The sequence below is a fragment of the Alligator sinensis genome, unplaced genomic scaffold, assembly GCF_000455745.1.
Source record: "Alligator sinensis unplaced genomic scaffold, ASM45574v1 scaffold1010_1, whole genome shotgun sequence".
NCBI lineage: Eukaryota > Metazoa > Chordata > Crocodylia > Alligatoridae > Alligator > Alligator sinensis.
This window is the reverse complement of record NW_005842624.1, coordinates 593,006-611,134: the sequence shown is the minus strand read 5'-3', so window position 1 is coordinate 611,134 and position 18,129 is coordinate 593,006. Positions and strand designations below refer to the sequence as shown.

Here is an 18,129-nt window from a genome sequence, read left to right as displayed (position 1 = left end):
TGGTAGGGGTACTTAATTTAAAATCAGAATGTTGTATCAGATCTAAATCAGAGCTAGAACTCTGCAAAGCAAAATCTGCACATTATATTTTACATGAAGTAAGCACAATTTCATACATACTTACCTATCTTTGATAACTGTACTTTTGGCATGCTGACATATTTTGTGAATTACAAAGGTGAGGTAAGCTTTGATTCTGAATTTTGCCTCACATACCTTTTTCTTAAGAAAGCAATACAATTTTTGCAATACTCAAAAATACCTAGGGACACGGTACATGATGCAGAGCACACACTGGATCTAATGGTTTGCATCTGCTTGGATACAGAGGCTCCAATTTTCAGGTATGTTGTCAAAAAACCTGCCATGGCCAGACCACTACCTCCAACAGGTACAGATCTCTGTCCTCCACCACCCCTGTCAGGGTACTGAACTAACTAGATTGGTTCACCCCTGAAGACTCCACAGTTCCACAACTCTCAGGGAGACATTCCCATGCCTTTGACAGCTATTCTGTCAATGGTTTGGTTGTCTTGGTCACAGACACAGGGGCTCTTACCACTGTGGTGGCACAATTCCCCTTGGTATGTAGGGGAACTGAACAGCTCAAGTGGGACAGTAGGTGGCTAGAATGCAGGTGGCTCAACTCATGCTGCAATGGACTAATTGCAGCACATAACTTTCTTAAAGGACTATTTCGTAGGTGTGGCAGCAGCAAAGAAGCATTTCTTTTCCATTGCCATTGTACCTACAAAAAGTGTCATTCAGAAGAACTCTTCTGTGTGGTGAATGGCCTGGTGAAGGGCTGATCTCTGCCCAGAAACTAAGTTTACTGTGACCAGTTTGCCACCTACTTTGCAGACAAAAAAATCACTCATATCCAGCAGAGTCAGAGTTTGGGGCTGGGGATGCCCAGGTCTTTGCCTGTTTATGTGGATTGTTTTAAATAGCTATCATCCACTGATGGAGATATACTTGGAGGGATGAGGGTGACCAGCTGTGAACTGGCCCCACTGTGCCCATCCTCACTTGTAAAAGCCAGCCAGAGTAGATAAAATGGGGAACTTCCTGCATCCAGTTATCACTCTGTTTCCAAACCTTCATTTTGGAGGTCATTAAACGTGTGGTCACCTGGCAGCTCCAGGTGCATCTGGATACAATTGGTTTCCTGAACCCTTGTCAGTCTGGCTTTCATCCTGGATACAGCACAGAGACTGAGCTTGTGGCCTTGGCTGATGCTCTTCACTTGGAGGTTGACAAGGCAAATTCTGTCCTGTTGATCCAACTTTTGTACTGGCTCCCAGTAGCCTTTTAGGTGCAATTCAAGGTGCTAGCTTTCACCTATAAAGCCTTAAATGGCCTGGGACCTACATACCTAAGGGACCATCTTCTCCCCTACGCTGTATCATAAATTGCTAAAGTTGGGTAGGAACAACCTCCTGCAAATACCATCAATATGCCAAGTTTGCTTGTTGAGCACATATGGAGGTCATTCTCTGCCACTGCTCCTCACATCTGAAACTCCCTCCCTTTTGAGGCTCAAAAAAGCCTGATGCTCAAGCCTGGACGTCTTTCAGCACTGCAAGACCTTTCTGTTAAGGCAGGCATTTCGCAACCAAAAACTATGCTGAGATGTTGTTCAGTGAGCCTCTGCTTTATATTATTTATTTTAGTTGCCCATTTTAGTTCCCCTTTTAAATTGTTCTTCTTCCCTTGCTGTAAGCCACTCTGAGCCTTTGCTCGGAAAGGTAGCAAATAAATTGTGTAACTAAATAAATAATAGGAGGAGTGTAAATTGTTTTACTGTTTTGACTACTATGAAACATTAAATAAATATTTTAGAACATAAACTAACCTGACTAAGTTTTTCCATATGTGCTACCAACAGTGGGAAACGATGAACCAGTGCAGAATCATTCTCAGTGCTGACTTGTTTGACCATGGATCGTAGCAACACCTCTCCATCATAAGCGATAGGAAAGATGGAGGTTAACTTTACAGAAGTGTGACAAAGGGCAGACATAACAGCTGCAAGAAGCCGGCTACTTGATGTTTTGAAGTTTGCTTCCTGGATGTCCTAAAAACACACGCACACATATATTTTAAATGAATAGTATTAGAAGTAGTCCAAGTGTTATGCACAGGCATTCAAATTCAATTAGCTTGCGAAAACTTATTTTAGGTAATTATGTCCCAGCAGACTAAACCAACCCACACCAAACCCTGTACTGCCATCACTTGCTTCTGGTTCTCAAGCTAGCTACTTTATTTCTACATTACATTGCAGTCTCTTTTGTGACTGCATCACAGATGTTTATTTATTCAAGCTGTGTCAAACTGCGTAACAGCTTAAATAAGCATGTATATCGTACCCTCTGGTTAGCAAGCAACAGTACGAGATTAAAGCTCTATTTGTTGCAAATGGTTATATTAATAAAATGAGTTTTTCCACAAAAGAGTAAACGTGAAAAGAGATTAAAATCAATAACTTATCATTAAGGTTTCCTGCTTACAAGTTTAAATCACGATATAAATTCATTATTTAAAATCAATCCACCAAAGGTGGACTGTTGAACCTTAAGATTCAGGCCTCCATTATGTGAATTAAATGCATCTCTGTATACCCTTTTTTTCCCAGAAGACATATGACTCATTCAGTGCCCAATATGGAGATACTGTTGGTAAATCAGTGTCATGTATTAAAAGGAGGATTTTTCTTTGGAAACTCATTCTAATAGTTACAGAAGCTTGATGGTGTATAACAAATGTTCATGTAGCAAGGCTGGATGCCAGGTGAAGGCAGATAAATGCTATACAAGAGAAGTGAATGTATTTTCACTCCTCTTCCAAAAAGGTATTTTGTGATGTTAGACAAGTCCCTTAAACCAAAAATTTCACAGATGGTCATTGATTCCATGTTCTGTATTTGTGAATGTCTGACTTGAGACCCACGAGTTTGATTTGCAGAGCTGTTGATACAATGAATAGTTGTAAGTGAAATTAATGTGCCATGAAGAAATAGTTATACGATGCTAAGCTGGTGTTTCCCAAACTTTTGATGCCTAAGGCGCACACTTTTTTTTGGATTAAAACTGGCAGGTTGCTTCTGTCACAACCCAAAGGGTGTGATTTTTGTTTTTGTGTGCTTCGGCACTGCTAAATTGTCCCCGCTAAATTACAGCTTCTTTGCACAGTGGAGTTTTCTGCTGCAAAAGAAAACCCCGGTGCAAAGGAGAATTTCCCGCCAATTTGAAGCTTTCTTTGCAGGGTGCATTTCTTTGCTGCAGCACAGAAATGCTCGTTGCAAAGAGTTCCCGCCATTTGTATGCTAATTCGAGTCCCATTATTGGCCAGTTCTAAATTATTCACACGTGGTGGCTAGTGATTGGCTTGCTAGCCGTATAAAAGGCTTGAGTGGTTTCCGCCCAAGTTGGAGGACTCCACGAACACCGGGAGGAGGAGACTTCACGCTGTGTGAAGATCTCTAAGCGCTGCGGATCCTTACGGACCCAGTACATTTCAAGCAGGCAACAGAGGTCTGATCAACCTCTAGCCTCTCCCCGTCGCCGAGCGCAGTCCAGACATATCCCTTCCTGTGCGCAAAGAACCGGACCCACGAAGCCTAGCAAACTTCGTGTGACCGGGTGAGCAGAAGAACCCACGGAGCCTAGCAAACTTCGTGTGAGTTTATTCAGAGCTCTTCCAGACGAGTACTTTCTTCGGTTGACACGACGGGCTCGCATGTTCAGAGCCTTCAGCCGGATTGGGCTAGAGTTCACGAGTTTAGAACTCTTGTCCGCCTCTCTTCTTTCCTGTCTGTAACCGCAACTGAAGCAAGTTTTCCAGCCTACACCACTGCCATCTCGGTGTAAGTAAACAATCTTTAAAACTACCGATACGCGTCTGTGCCTAATTCCAGCTCGACGGCCTTCCCTCTCCAACCCGGCATGGCCGGGCTGCCGGCCACAGCCCGTGTGCAGCACTGAAAAGGGCTCGGGTCGCTCCCGGCCCGCACAGCTTCACTTTTACATCCAAAATGCTGTGCATGTGTGTGTGTACAGGTGCGTCCACAGACACACTGGCATGCATCTTATGTATTAGTGCCAAGCCTTTCAGTCCCATTGGCCAGATGAGCAGTGCTGGGTCAGTCTGCGGGCTTGGTTACAAGTAAAAAATGGAACATCTAACAATATTTTTGCCTCTCCTGCAGGCAAAAAACAGCACTGTAGGGTACTTTTAGCATACCTGATCTAAACAATTCAGCAAGTCACAAAGGCATGCCCATTGTAGAGCTGGTGTTGGATAGAAAGAATGAAAGCAGGCAGTGAAAGTGTTATGACATTCCTGAAGAACAGCTTCTAGGAGACTCAGGGGCTGACTCAGATATCCTTGGGGGTCATTGTCTAACTTCACCATACAGTGATCAACTCCTTCGGATAAAATTTTTCTCAGAAGAGTTCTAGTTTTCCCAATGCAGTCTGCTAGTTTGCTAGTTTCCTCGACAACAGCTTTAGCAGTAGCTAGAAAAATTATGAGAAAAGCATTAGTCTATATCTAACAAAATATTTCTGCATCTTGTTTATTAAAATGCAATTCCAGATAGAAGTCAAACACTTGAAAGTTAGGCACAAAAATTAAAAAAATGTTTTCCATATTTTATATAGCAACACAGCGAATACAGGACAAATCAAAATTAAGCCTCATTAAAACATATACAAGCAGTAAGAACTTGAATTTCTTTTCCTAATAAAGAAAACCACTAATACATACTGCATTTTTAAAAGACACCACTAAGGAGCAGGCGTGATAAGAACAAATATACTGACTTTCAAGTCCAAATGGGTGATTCATACTAACAAAGAAAGTACTATGTACAAATTGGGATAAAAGATCCCAGAGGGTAGGTCTGGGGATATGGCTGTCTACTTAAGCATGCAGATACATTTCAACATAATTAGGAGTTGCATCATAAAAATGTGCAGCTGCACGCTCGATTAGCCTCAATTAATAGCGCAAAAGTGTCTCATTTCTGAATGCATTAATCTCTTATTATTCCTTCAATAAAAGCAGTTCCATTTGTGCGTGCTAGGGTTGGCAAGCTAGTCAATTCACCGGTCATTGTCAACTGACCAGTCAACTGACTGCATCGTTTTTGACTGGCCAAAGATTATAGCAATTTTACAAAAAAACCTAGGTTTTTTTAGTGTTCTTGACAGAAATATATATATATATATTATTTTTTTACGCATTTTTTAATGGAAAATTTGTGCTTTTTCTGTGTATTATTTGGACGTATTGGCTTTTTTTTGGTACAATCTTTGACCAATATCTGACTGGTCAATTGACCAAACTTTGACCTGTCAAATACCCAACTCTAATGCGTGCAGCTGCCTCTCTACAACATGCACTGAAATTTAGCCCACGTCAACTTATCAAATATCAGTCGCATGTATTAGAACCAAAACATTACCTGAAATGGGATATATTTCACAGGTGTAGACCCGCAGAAGCCTCAGACAACAAGTGCCCACAAAACGCAATCTCTCTAAATCAAGAAGAGTGGCAGTATATTGGAATCCTTTCAACCCCCGAAGCTCTTCTACTCCTAGCACTAATGTTGTCCAGCTCCAGTGAAGAATGCTCAACAAAGACTCAAAGCATTCCTATTTCAGGATGAAAGGGATACAAAAGACAAATGACACAAAACTCTTATGCTACAGATTGTGGTAGATGCCAATAGATTTTTTAGAGTAAACCTTACTAACCATATTAGAGTACTTTTAATTTGAGAACAAAAAAAAAGAAAATACTGGAATGCAGGAGTTATTCCACTATTACAAACACCCCATCAATAGCCTGTAACATTCATTATTGGATCCTATTAACGGAAAGAAAACTAAAGGAATTACTGATTAGCTGATCACCACAGCTGGTAGCTCTAGTGCAGGGCTGTCCATGTTGAGTGGTTAGGGGATTATGGACCCCTGCATACATCACACAGGCTGCATGGGTCTCCTTTTGCCACACTACATTGCACAACTGACCCCATGCTGCATTGTACCACATGGACAGCCCCGTCATGCAGCACTGGCACCCCATGGCGTCTCCACATTCCTCTAAATTTCCCTTAACCCCGGCTGAGCTCCCTCAGCCACCCCACCCCCAAGACAGGAAGGACAAGCTGGAGAAGGGAATGGAAGCCTAGAGACTTCAGCAGTCGTAGTGTAAGCGTGATGGGCGAGCAGTGCCTGGACAGGGAGTCTGGGCCTGCTGGTTAATCCCTCAGGGGCTATATGAGGCCCATTAGCCACCTATTGAACAGCCCTGCTCTAATGAATTAAATACATTTTCAGAAACAATTTTTCCTTGTTGAATTAAGTACTATGGATGACAGCAACTTTTCCCAGAGTGCATCCTTACCACACTGGGAAAAAGTCTATGTTTTACACATGCCTAGAACGGTCATAATGTCACAGCTCCCAAGCTAACCTTAGTCAAGTTAGGTCAGACATCTTCAAGGAACATCTAAGAGCTACAGGAAAAATGGTGATGGTGGCTCAATATTACATATAAAAAGCTGTATAGTGCCAGTCCTCCACAGAAATGCAGAAGGATGCTCCCAGTGCAAGTAGCTTCCAAACAAAACTAGAACATGGTATGAGAACGGTTGACAAACAGTGACAGGATAAGAAAGAAACGACATGATTTTCAGCAATAAAAATCATGTAACTGCTTTTGTCTAATAATGCAGGTATCTGAAATCATACACAGATCTTTGGAGACTATGTTATTAATGAAAGAGTTATAAAAGAAGACAACTAGAACTTGCAGATCATATGGAAAATGCATTTTAAGGAGACACCTGAGCAGGAGATGACAAATTGGGTCACTGAAGAATTCTTAAGCACTGAGAGCCACATGGATATGGACGCACAAAAAAAGATAGCCGGTGAAGAAAATTAAGATGGAACTGTGCTTCTGGAAATAGCACCTTTCAAAAAATTATCAGTTGACAAATGCAAACAATATGCTTGGTACTGTTACAAGACAAAATAAAGACACAAGATGAAAGCTAAACTAACCAGCACTTGTGTTTAATAAAGATTCCACGGTCCTTTTTTTGGAAAACAGGCAGATTACAAATCATAAAACTGCATGTTTTTAACTAAGGGTTTCCTTGAGATTTCTAATCAGATACAGCATTCTTAATTCTGTCTTAAACTACAGAGCTGTGATGCCAGAGAAGACCACAGCTTTTGAACAGTATATTACAGAGGCAGATATATTTCAATGTCCCTATTAATATTCCCCACCTCTACAGATATGCAAAGCTTAATTAAGTGTTTTGATATCCTCAAATGATGTACGCTATGGAAATACAAAGTTATGTAATTTATTCAGAAGGAAAACTGATTTCAGAAATGACTAATCAGGAATCATGGTATTTGGATGATAACGTAAGATGGTAAGAATGCCTCACCACTACGAGGAATAGCTAGTATTTATTTGGCAAGTATAACCAATAACTGTCCTACCAGTAAAAATGAATTCAACATAAAAAATGAAGACAATTTTCAGAGCTAGCTCACTCGTGAAAAGATAGAAGCATATTATAAAACTACATAGTTGTTGCAATGCTGTTCAGTTAGATGGGTAGCCCAAACTGTACTTGTACCCGAGTTTGCATTTGAACTTTTATACAGAATTGAAAAAAAAACACCATTTGGTATGTGCCCCTATCTTCCTATGGAGATAGGGGCACATACATGCTTTACGGCTAATTATTTTTAGCCGTAAAGCATACGGCTAAAAATAATTAACTTACTAATTATTTCCCCTGCAATTCTGTACATTTTTTATGATCAGAGATGAACTCAGAGTAAATGGGGACTACAGACAATACTCACCACTGAGACTGTTCTTGCAAAAGATCTCTTTAAAATATGTACAGGTTCGCTGGTTTGCTGTTTTCCTTTTGATGCACTGCTATCACTTGTTGGCAGCCTGAAAGCACAATTTAAGAACTGACATAAGAAAACCTGCTTTAAGCTTCTTTAAAGTCTCTTGTGTTTTTAATATGTTACTGTTTAGAATTAACAAAGTAGAGGATCAACTTAACAGGATTACATAGAAATTCTCAATTTCTTTTGGCCCTAACTTTTCCCTTACTGCCCCAATCATACCAAGCTAAGTCTCAATCATTCTGAATTGTACCCAGAAGACTAACAGCACAGCGACAACTAGGGAATAAACAGAGACTGCTAAGCACGTGATTTAGGGTTTTATTCACTTCAGATGTTTACATTTAATGTATTAGCTCACCATGCGCTTTCCTATAGCATTTTTCAGAGAATAAAACAATTACTGCTAACTGGGTTCCCCATCATGGGAGTTTATCTGCCAATTTGGATTCGGGGCTAGCTAGAAGGAGCCTTATTATTCAAGAAAAATACTGATAAATTTCTTTGTTTTCAATATCAAAGAGATTTTTCTGCTTGGCTTGAGGAGAAAGGAAAAAACAGGTACAGGCACAACCTCAGGAAAGCCTTCAAAAGACTTAATTCATTCACAATAATTCTGATTCATAACACAAGAAAGAAGATAAAGAAGCATAAAAAACTTATATTGATGTGTACTCCTGTATGAGAAATCAATTTATAGATAGAATAATATGTTGACCACTTGACAATCCAAATACTGGGTTACTAAGAAATGGTAGCCCATAGCAGAAGTACATCATGAATGGAGGAAGGGCAACTGGGGCATAAACAGGATAAGTACGAGTCAGGGAAAAAGTGCCTCTCAGAACATAACATAAGAATGTAAATGGTACCATAATGGATCAGGATCATCTTCCATGTATCCCAGTCTCTTGTCTTTGACAGTGTTAAGCTGTAAACCAGAGGTCAGCAACATTTTTGGGCAGAGCACCAAAAACACCCACAACTTCAACTTGTAAGATGCTGGCGTGCCAGGGGTGGATGACAGGGGAGCCATGAGGGGCTCAATCCTTGCTGTTGCTGTGTAGCCCTGGGCTCTTCCTGCCATCCACCCAGAGACACATGTGCCAAGCAAAATGCCTTCGAGTCCCACACTCTGGCACCCATGCCGGGGGTTGCCTACCCCTGCTGTAGACACTACAGAGCGGGGGGATGACACAAAATGGCAACCCCAGCAGGCAGCTGGACTTCTATTTCCCAGCCGCCCCTGCCACACCATTCCGGCCGGTTTCCATGGAGATCCTAGGAGCAGCTGCCCCATGACAGTGCAGAGCCATGGTTTCCATGGAGACTGGCCCCAGCAGAGTGCTGGGCTGGTTGAGCAGCTGCTGCAGGGCTGGGATCTTGCAGTGGTAACAGTGCGATCTAGAGCCAGAGCAGAATTGCAATCCACTGCCTGCATGCCCCTGCCCAAAGCACACAGGCAGCAGACTGCAGCTCTGCCCTGGCTCCAAACCACACTGTCACTACTGCAAGATCCCAGCCCCAGGGCAGCTCCCCACCCAGCTGCATGCCCTGCCAAAGCTGGTGGAATCAGTTTCCATGGAAACCCTGGCCCCACGCTGTCATGGTGCAGCTGCTCCTGGGGTCTCCATGGAAGCCAGCTGCAGCAATGTGGGCAGGGGCTGCTGGAAAATTAAGTCTGCTGCAGGCTCAGTGTAGCCTGACGGCCGCACTTACCTCGTCCCTGCTAAAGACAGAGTATATGGATGGAGCATTTCCGGAGAGTTTACAGTGGCAAGTAGTAGATGCTTCAGAGAAAGAACGCATGAATGGGACATGTTTAGTGATGCATCCCCTGCCTCCTGTAGGACATTTGGTCTAAAGGCTGGAACTGTCAAGTTTTGTGGATCTATATACTAACCTTTAATAAAGGTGTATACTAAGAATATGGTAGAAATGTTTGCAGAACTCTAATTCTAATCTACCCACCTATGGAGCAACACAAGTGATTTCAAACATTAGAACTGTCCACACAGAAACCTGACATCTTTTGTTTCTGACACCAAGTACCAGGATATATCCAGATTACAGAATTTATTAAAAGGACCACTTCTGGACAGAGAGAAGGACTTTTCAAGAGTCTGAGGAATGAAAAAGTGAACTTTGGGGGGGGGGGGGGGATTTAAATGCTGTGATAAAGCTAAGTCTTTATCAAGATGAAAAAGGAAGTTGATCCTCTAAGCTCCACTGCAACCAAAATATAAAGTTATGAAGGCTTGTTACAGTAAAATGATGTTTCAGGCTATAAGGTAAACCCTAACCTTAAATTTATCATTAGAAATAATCTTCAAAAAATGAGAAACTAAGGGCGCATCACTTAACAGGCACATTGATCCCTCCGATATCATAGTTCATTAAACTTCAGTAAACTAAAAACCCATCCATAAAGCTGTCAACAATTATTGTGCAGGATATTTAGAAAATGATTAAATTCTATGCATAAGTACAGAACATTCATTAATGATCTGTATGGGCTCTGAAGTTTGCATTATGAGTAGAAAGCATTTACTCTGACCTATACAATAATATATTAAGATGTGAGGTATTTCACAAACTAAAATACTGATATTTTGACGGGCTTTTTAACAGATTAAAAATAATTGTGCAGAATTTGGAGGAGGACATGTCAAAGAGAAACAAGCCACTGAAAATTTGAAGAAAAACAGAGAATGGAATCAGAGTAGTGATCATGTACCTTCTTAAGAAAGGCTTGGGAACAAAGGAAATCCATGAAGATATGGTGGCAACACAGGAGGATGATGCAACAATAAACAACAACAGCAAAAAAACCCCACAAACAAATACTGGACAGCAAAATTTCAGCAAGGGGGAAGTAAACACTGAGAAAGAGCTGGAGTCAGGACAGCCCCAGAGACCAACACACCAGAAAAGTGGATACAGTCTACTAGATGGTGATGAATGACAGAAGATCAACCATCAGTTACATAGTTGAGACAACAGGCCTCAGCACTGGGTCCATGTGTACCATCATTACTGAAGATGTAGATAAGAAAGTTTCAGTAAGATGAAATTTTGAGCCTTCATCAGAAGAAAGTGTTAACTTGATTTCTAGGGAAATGTTTTAAGGCAATTTTGGGCAAGCAGAAAAATTCACAAGAACAGAAACTTAGGATGAAACATGGGTTCATCACCTTGATCCTGAGACAATACAGCAATGTATGCAGCGGGAAGTACACAGTTTTCACCTCTCAAGAAATCCAAGACAATGGCATCAGTTGGTAATCACGGCCATAGTTTTTTGGAACAGCAAAAGGTGAGAATTATGACTGAGCACTTCTCAAGAGGGAAAACTATGCATCTGAACTACTTTGCTTACAAGAAGCCACTAAGAAGTACAATGGAAAGTTGACTTGAGGAAAGATGCTTTTTCAGGACAATGCATTACCCCACTGGTTGCAATAACCACAGTGACAAAATGTAAACAACAGTGTTTCCTTTCTCATTTTCTGAAAACCACTTCTATAAAAGCCATTATAGTGTGTCTAAGGAGACTAGTATATCCTCTCTAGCGCTATGGACGTGGTGGGGTACAAACCATGACACGCTTCTCAGGAAAATGGTTTCTTCTGCGAAGTGGACAATTAAGAATCAGTGGGCATGTCTACACAAGACACTGACTGCACAGTAGCGCATCACAGCATGGACAATGTTAATACGCTACTGCGCAGTATTATTAGGCTACTGCACAGTAGCATCACTTAAAAGATGTTTGCCGGGGCTACTGCACAGTAACTCTGGTTACTGTGCACTTATTTAGTACTTGCTAATACATGGACTAAACAAATACACAGTAATGACTGTGCAGTAGCATCCCATGAAGACATGCCCACTTTGGTGTAATTGAAAAGTTAAGGGACTCTATAAGAAATATTTCTATTGGCCCTTCTCTTCTTGAGAGAAATGATATTGGCTTCTTCCCCCCACCCCCGACAACATGTCAGCAAATCATAGCCAAATTGCTGTGCATCACTGTATTGAGATGGACTTGACAGGAAAGAAAGGAAAATAAAAGTAAAAAAATTGAAAGGTCATTGGGTTACTGATCCAAAAGGCTAATAAAGTTTAGGAAAACTTGTAAAACCACCTGCCCCCAAAAAGGAGACCAATCTCTGAGGTAATGGATTTGCTTAGAATATTTCACCCGACAAGCCACATGCTCATGTTGACTAGAACCCCGGCCCCACTCACGTAGTGGTATTTGCTGAGAGTGGAGAGCCTTAATTCCTCCCTTGCAGAGGACAATTCATTTGCTTCCTTTAAAGAAGGTATTATAAAGTCTCTGACTAAGAAACCAGTTGCATAAGCTGGTAGTCAATTACTGACCAGCACCTAATTTTCTATTTTTGTTTAAAGTTACTGTGTTGAAATACTTGGTCCAATCCACTTGACCTCTGTTAGGAGACGAGGCTTACTTTATCTATCAGGATAAGATATGGAAAATAAGTTGGTTGTACTGCTAGATTCCTAGCAACAGATCCAGAACAGGTATCCATGGGGCTATTATATTTGAAAGCTCTTTTTGATGCAAATAATCATGACATGGATAAGAAAATATGGCAGAATACTGGCAGAAATAAAAAGCAGTGCTCAAAACGGCATGGATTTCTCCTTTGTGAGCAATCACTGATATGTAAATTGCTCTTCTGTCCTAAGAGGTTGTGCGAGTCTTATATAAACAGTGGCACATGAGACCACTATGAAATACAGTAAGTAAAGTTAAATCTTATTATCTCTCTTAATTATGTGTGATCCTAATAATGTCTTACAGTGAGAAGGGTAAGACATAGGGTAAGACAGATTAGAGTTAGATGTCTAAGGATCAATCCACTTCAGGAAAAAATGATATTTGAGTGAAAAAACCAGAAAATATACCAAGATACTGTCAATCTGTTACTTCGGTTTGGAATATAGAGTTTGAATGATACTAGAAGTTTTTGATAATTAAGTAGAAGCAGTAACAACACTGACTTCACCTTCAAATGCACAACCAGGGGATTGCCATTCCTTTGGCTGCAGAATAGCGAAATATGGCTTTGAGCCTGAAAAACTAGCTCTCTCTCAGTACTACACTATCATAACTGTAATCAGTGGACAGCATATGAATTGGATTTTTGCTGGTTTATGAGAGAAGGACTGATATCAGGGTGTTATCTGTGAAGAACCTTTATCACTCTGGATCAGTGATTCTCAACCAAGGTGCCACAACACCCAGGGGTGCTACACGCCAGATCTTTTGAAGGGTGCCTTGAGGTGAGACATAAGTGAGGTACGAGGAGACAAGCAGTTAAGGGCAGGCTCAAACTTGTCCCTGCCTGGCAAATACCCCACCCCACTACCTGGCCCCTGTGCAAGAAGGTAAGCAGTATAAATATATAAATTCGTTTTCAAAACTGGGTGCCACTCAATTCACTGTAGTTATGGAGGGGTGGGTGCCTTGAGTTGAATGAGAGATGCCTCAAGTCCAAGAAGGTTGAGAACCACAGATTTACTCAATTCCAAAATTAACTAAATATGTTGACCTATGGGCATGCTACACACTGTACCTAGTCCACCCAGAAACTTACAAGAATGGGGCAAGAAAAATGGCAGCATTTTTTAACACAGAAACACTGATTATTGGCTGGGAACATAGGGATGCTGCTTCCTTTAATACAGTAATTCTAGAAGTTGCTTCAAAAGGTGCCTAATTTTTAGAGCTATATTATAAAACAAAACAAACATTAAAACATTGGAAATAAAATGGTAAAATTTACTCTTTAGAAACAAATTTACTTTTTAATTACTTGTTTCTGAAGAAATATCTCCAAGCTATGCTAAGAAACTTTTCTCTGAGAATGGAGCACAAGCTTTTCCAATCTAGGCTGGGGCTTGTTTTTAGGTTTCTTAGATTTAAAGGTAGCCTTTTGCATTTTGCCTTCCAATTTATAAGTAAGATTTGTATCCAATTTTTATCCTCAGTAAGGAAAGATATCTGATCTAGGGTGAAAAATTTACTAAAAGAAATGCAAAAAAGAAAAAAAAAAGGAATATGAAAGAGATGCTGAGGCCTGCTGAATGAGAACAGGCATATTACAGGATACAAAGGTCTCCTGAACAACATAATATTTAATGAAGCATTGTATGTCACATTTCAAAAAAAGACAGAACAGGAACGGAAGAGTGAAGAGCAGCAGATCAAGAATCAGAGAGGACCCTTAACTCCTCCAGAGTTATCTGCTATTCCTAAATCAACCCTGACCAATGCTTATCCAGAGCCTCCTCTTGAAAACCTCTAGTGAAAGAGATTCCACAAATTCCCCGTGCAGTCTACTTCATTATCTTACTGTTGTAACAGTACTCAAACTTGAACTCAAAAAAAGGAAGAAGTGAGATGTGGATGCAATACTTTTGGAGAAGGTGTTGTTACATTTTTCCAGAGTTAAGTGTAATAAGAGATTACTCTGCCTTTCCAGGAATGTTTGGAGGCTGAATCCTCGTTGGATATGACAGTTATATCACAATGAAGACAACCCTTCAGCCTCTTGATGTGAGGTACTTGGATTCACGCTGCTCTATATCTAGGAATTTTAGTGTCTTGGCCAAAACAGATCAAGAGGGCTGGGTGATGAAATAAAACATTCAAAGGGATGCAACTGAGAAGAAAAGAAAAGAAGATTATGCAGTTAAATTATTCAGTGCTGCTTCCTTAACTTTTCAGGAGTTGACAGACCTTGCCAGCTGCCTGGAATACATAGTAGCAGCGATATTTGAGGAAATAAATTTGGCTTTCATAAAGACAAATGGAAGGTTTTATTACACGGGACTATGTACTGCAGAACTCATGAGAAGGATGACTTAAATAGCGTTTACTTTCTTGAGATCTTCAAGTTACACAACTTTCACTAACTACATTTGAAAGAAAACATTCATTTTTGTAAAGTGAACTGGTCAAGTTCATGTGACCCTTCAGACATTTTATAACTGGACTTGTTGAAAGTTAAGCAATAAGCAACATTCACAGAAATCTTTTGAAGTATATTAAAAGAAAAAAACCCAGCACTTACAGAACTAGGATTTAAATTAAGGAAGAAATATTGTTATCTTTTGTTTTAATTCAAATGCCAATATTTAACATATCAGAATGATCTTTTAAAATTGCACAAAAATTGGTATGACATTTTACTTTGCTGTCTTTCAGCTATACCTTAATTCTCCCACAAGTTTTCAAATATTCCATAATATTAGTTCTATTTAGCACTGTAGGCGTACCTTTATAGCACTTCCGTTTACAAAAGAGAACTTCTAAAACCAGTCCTGAAATGGGATAGGAATATTACCTGTACAGTAACTGAGGGATCTGTCCTGCATTAACATCTGTACCATTATTTGATTTCTTGGAACTCTTAAACTGGAAAACAACACTGAAAGAAGAAAACACCACTGTCATTCAAGTAACATTAGCTGCCTTCTTTTATACAAAAATTTGATAGAAAACAATAATTACCCATCATCTGTAGTAATGGATGCCTGACCATGAGATCCACAGTCACTGCTAGGCCCTGACACTCGTGCCCATGCTACATACCACCAACCAGCTTGCAAGAGAACTGGTTCATCAAACATCATTGCATATTTTTCTCTGAAAGAAGAAAATATTGGGGGGAGAGAAGGAAAGGATGTAATAGATTAAACTTGATTCATTCCAAAATAAAGAAATCTACAGTCAATATGATTATTAAATATTAAATACGATGACTATTTAATACCTATTTAGAATTAGAAAATGGAGATCAGCATTTTTAAGGCTCCTTCCACCTGCACCAATGTGTTTTAAAGCCTTCTACTGCACCTGTCTACTTCTTGCAGTGCCTTCCCCAGGGGTCAAGAGAAAAATGGAAAATATTTGCTATTCACCTTTCTTCAAGGAAAGTTCCAAGTAACTCAGCCATTTCAGTTGTTCATTCCCTAACCCAAGAACCCCCAGTCTCTCCATAAATAAAGGGATATGGTGTTGCAAATGGAATAGAGATTAGATTCATGCTATCAAAGAAAAAACTGAAACTTGACTAGGGGAAGATATGAAGAAGTAATCATGCATCATGACAGCTCAATAATAAAGCAAGGAACTGAGATATTTACAACAAATGTAAATAGATAGTATTGAAAGAAAACAAATTTAGGGTAGTTGTAAAACCAGGAATAAGGACTACAGGAAGCAGAAGACAATGAATCTGATAGCACTGACAGTGGGTAACGAGAACAGTGACCGAGTCAGAATCATTTGGGAACTAGTGAATCAACTGCTGATTGAATAGAAAATGAATAATTAACAAGCAGGTAGAATGGGGAAAGCCAGATACAACTTAATCATAGTGGTATAGCAGGGTTGTGCAAATGGTACCCTGTGAGCAGTTAACATGGAGCCTGCAGGCCCCAGAGGCTGCCTCTCCTGCTGTTCATGAAGCCAAGTGGGTCAGAGATGTGGCACCCCAGCTGTGCCAAAGTTGAACAGTCCTGATATAGAGCAACAAATTAACAGCAGGATAAAGCAGCTGTCTTGTGTGATCAAGAGATAAGTATGAAGCAAATGCATCTCCGAGAAAGGCACGTATGAGCCTTTTTATTTATTTTTTTAATAGTTTGGGATTTTAATGGCACCAGGCTGTGCATAAAACTGCCTATTCAGGAAGCTCATAAAAGGACAGAGTTCATTTACAACTACTTTAAGGAAAGTTGTTTTGTTGTTGTTTTTACACTAGTACTACCATAATGGCAACCAAGCCCTTATGGCAACCAAGCCCTTTTTGGGGAATATTTTCTATTTAAAAGTATATGCATTTCCAGTTGATCCCTTTCGAGAATCTATTATTAATTTCTAATAGAAGAGAAGCTAAACAGATCTTCAAGCAACAAGGCACTCCAAAATCTAGAATTAAAGTAGAGCTAGTTTCTTGAAAGTGGAAGTTGAATTGTCTACTGTTGCATGAATGTGTCACTCCTAGTTACTAAAAATATAAAATCAGGTAACTCCAACTCCCCAACCCCCCAAAACAGAGTATCCATACTGATAAACTTCAGTAATAAATACAGGTTTCCCACACTTTGTGGGGTCTGAATAAACAAATTCATTCTTATGCGATGACCCTTTTTACACCCAAAATTCACTATATGCGAGGTAAATCTGCAGGGGAAGGGGTAGAGGGGCTGCAGCAGGGAGCAAAGTGGAGGGAACTGTCAGTGGGTGCAGGGCACAGGACACAGGTGCACAGCTCTTGCTGTTACGTGCATTATGGGAGGGCTGTGAGGGCTGCCGTGTGCCCCTGGATCTGCGCGTGGGATGAGAGCAGACTGCTGCTGTGGGCTGGGGCCAGCGGCAGCACCGGGGTGGGGTGTACACCTCATATATAGCGGCCATGCTGCACTTGGGGTGGGCAGCAATGGCACTGGGAGAGGAGGTTGGGGGGCTATGGTGAATTGTGGTGGCTACAGCCCTGCTCCCAGCACCGCCACCACCTGTCCCAAGTACAGCACCGCCCAGCCCCACTTCTGGCAAGATCCCAGTGCCACCAGCCCCAGCCCCACTCCCTCCCTGTCGTGAGAATGTATCCCTATTTGTTTCCTTATGAACTGGGTTCCCTTTATGCAAATTCGAGTTATGCGCTGTTTTCCGGGAACACGTGTACTGCATAAAAGGAGGAAAACCTGTATGTATTTTTCCTACCCCCTCAACTATGAGCCAAACAAAGCACAACATGCCCTTTTGATAATCACAATTTCACAGGATCAGACAAACTGGACCACACAATTCTAGAGAGTCAATTCCATTAGGTATATTTGAAAGTGCCCTTTAGACATTTATACATTTAAAAGAGCCATGGAAATAATTTCTTTATCCTTTCTTATCCAATTGATATAAAATTTGAAGTTTACATTTCTGCAAAAGAGTACAAGTGTATATTGAGGGAAGGCTTTCATTTCCCATTTGATATCTCAATATTTAAACAATATGTGAAACGGCATTTGTTGTTTATGGTTTCTACTTTTTTTTTTTTTTTTTTTTTTTTTTTTTAAAGATAAATGCACTACTAGATTACAGATTCTAATAATTCAGTTTACTTCAGCATAC

General features: G+C 40.4%; 1 protein-coding gene across 1 annotated transcript in view; it reads right to left on the bottom strand.

Annotated features, from left to right (window-relative positions):
* Window positions 1–18,129, bottom strand: part of MYCBP2 (MYC binding protein 2, E3 ubiquitin protein ligase) — a 282,082-nt gene that overhangs the window by 132,885 nt on the left and 131,068 nt on the right. The window contains exons 28-33 of the mRNA XM_025215130.1: window positions 15,508–15,642; window positions 15,341–15,424; window positions 7,908–8,004; window positions 5,471–5,663; window positions 4,246–4,520; window positions 1,856–2,077 (exon numbers count right to left, since the gene is read on the bottom strand). Coding sequence (XP_025070915.1) covers window positions 1,856–2,077; window positions 4,246–4,520; window positions 5,471–5,663; window positions 7,908–8,004; window positions 15,341–15,424; window positions 15,508–15,642 — 1,006 coding nt within the window. The remainder of the gene's footprint in view (window positions 1–1,855; window positions 2,078–4,245; window positions 4,521–5,470; window positions 5,664–7,907; window positions 8,005–15,340; window positions 15,425–15,507; window positions 15,643–18,129) is intronic.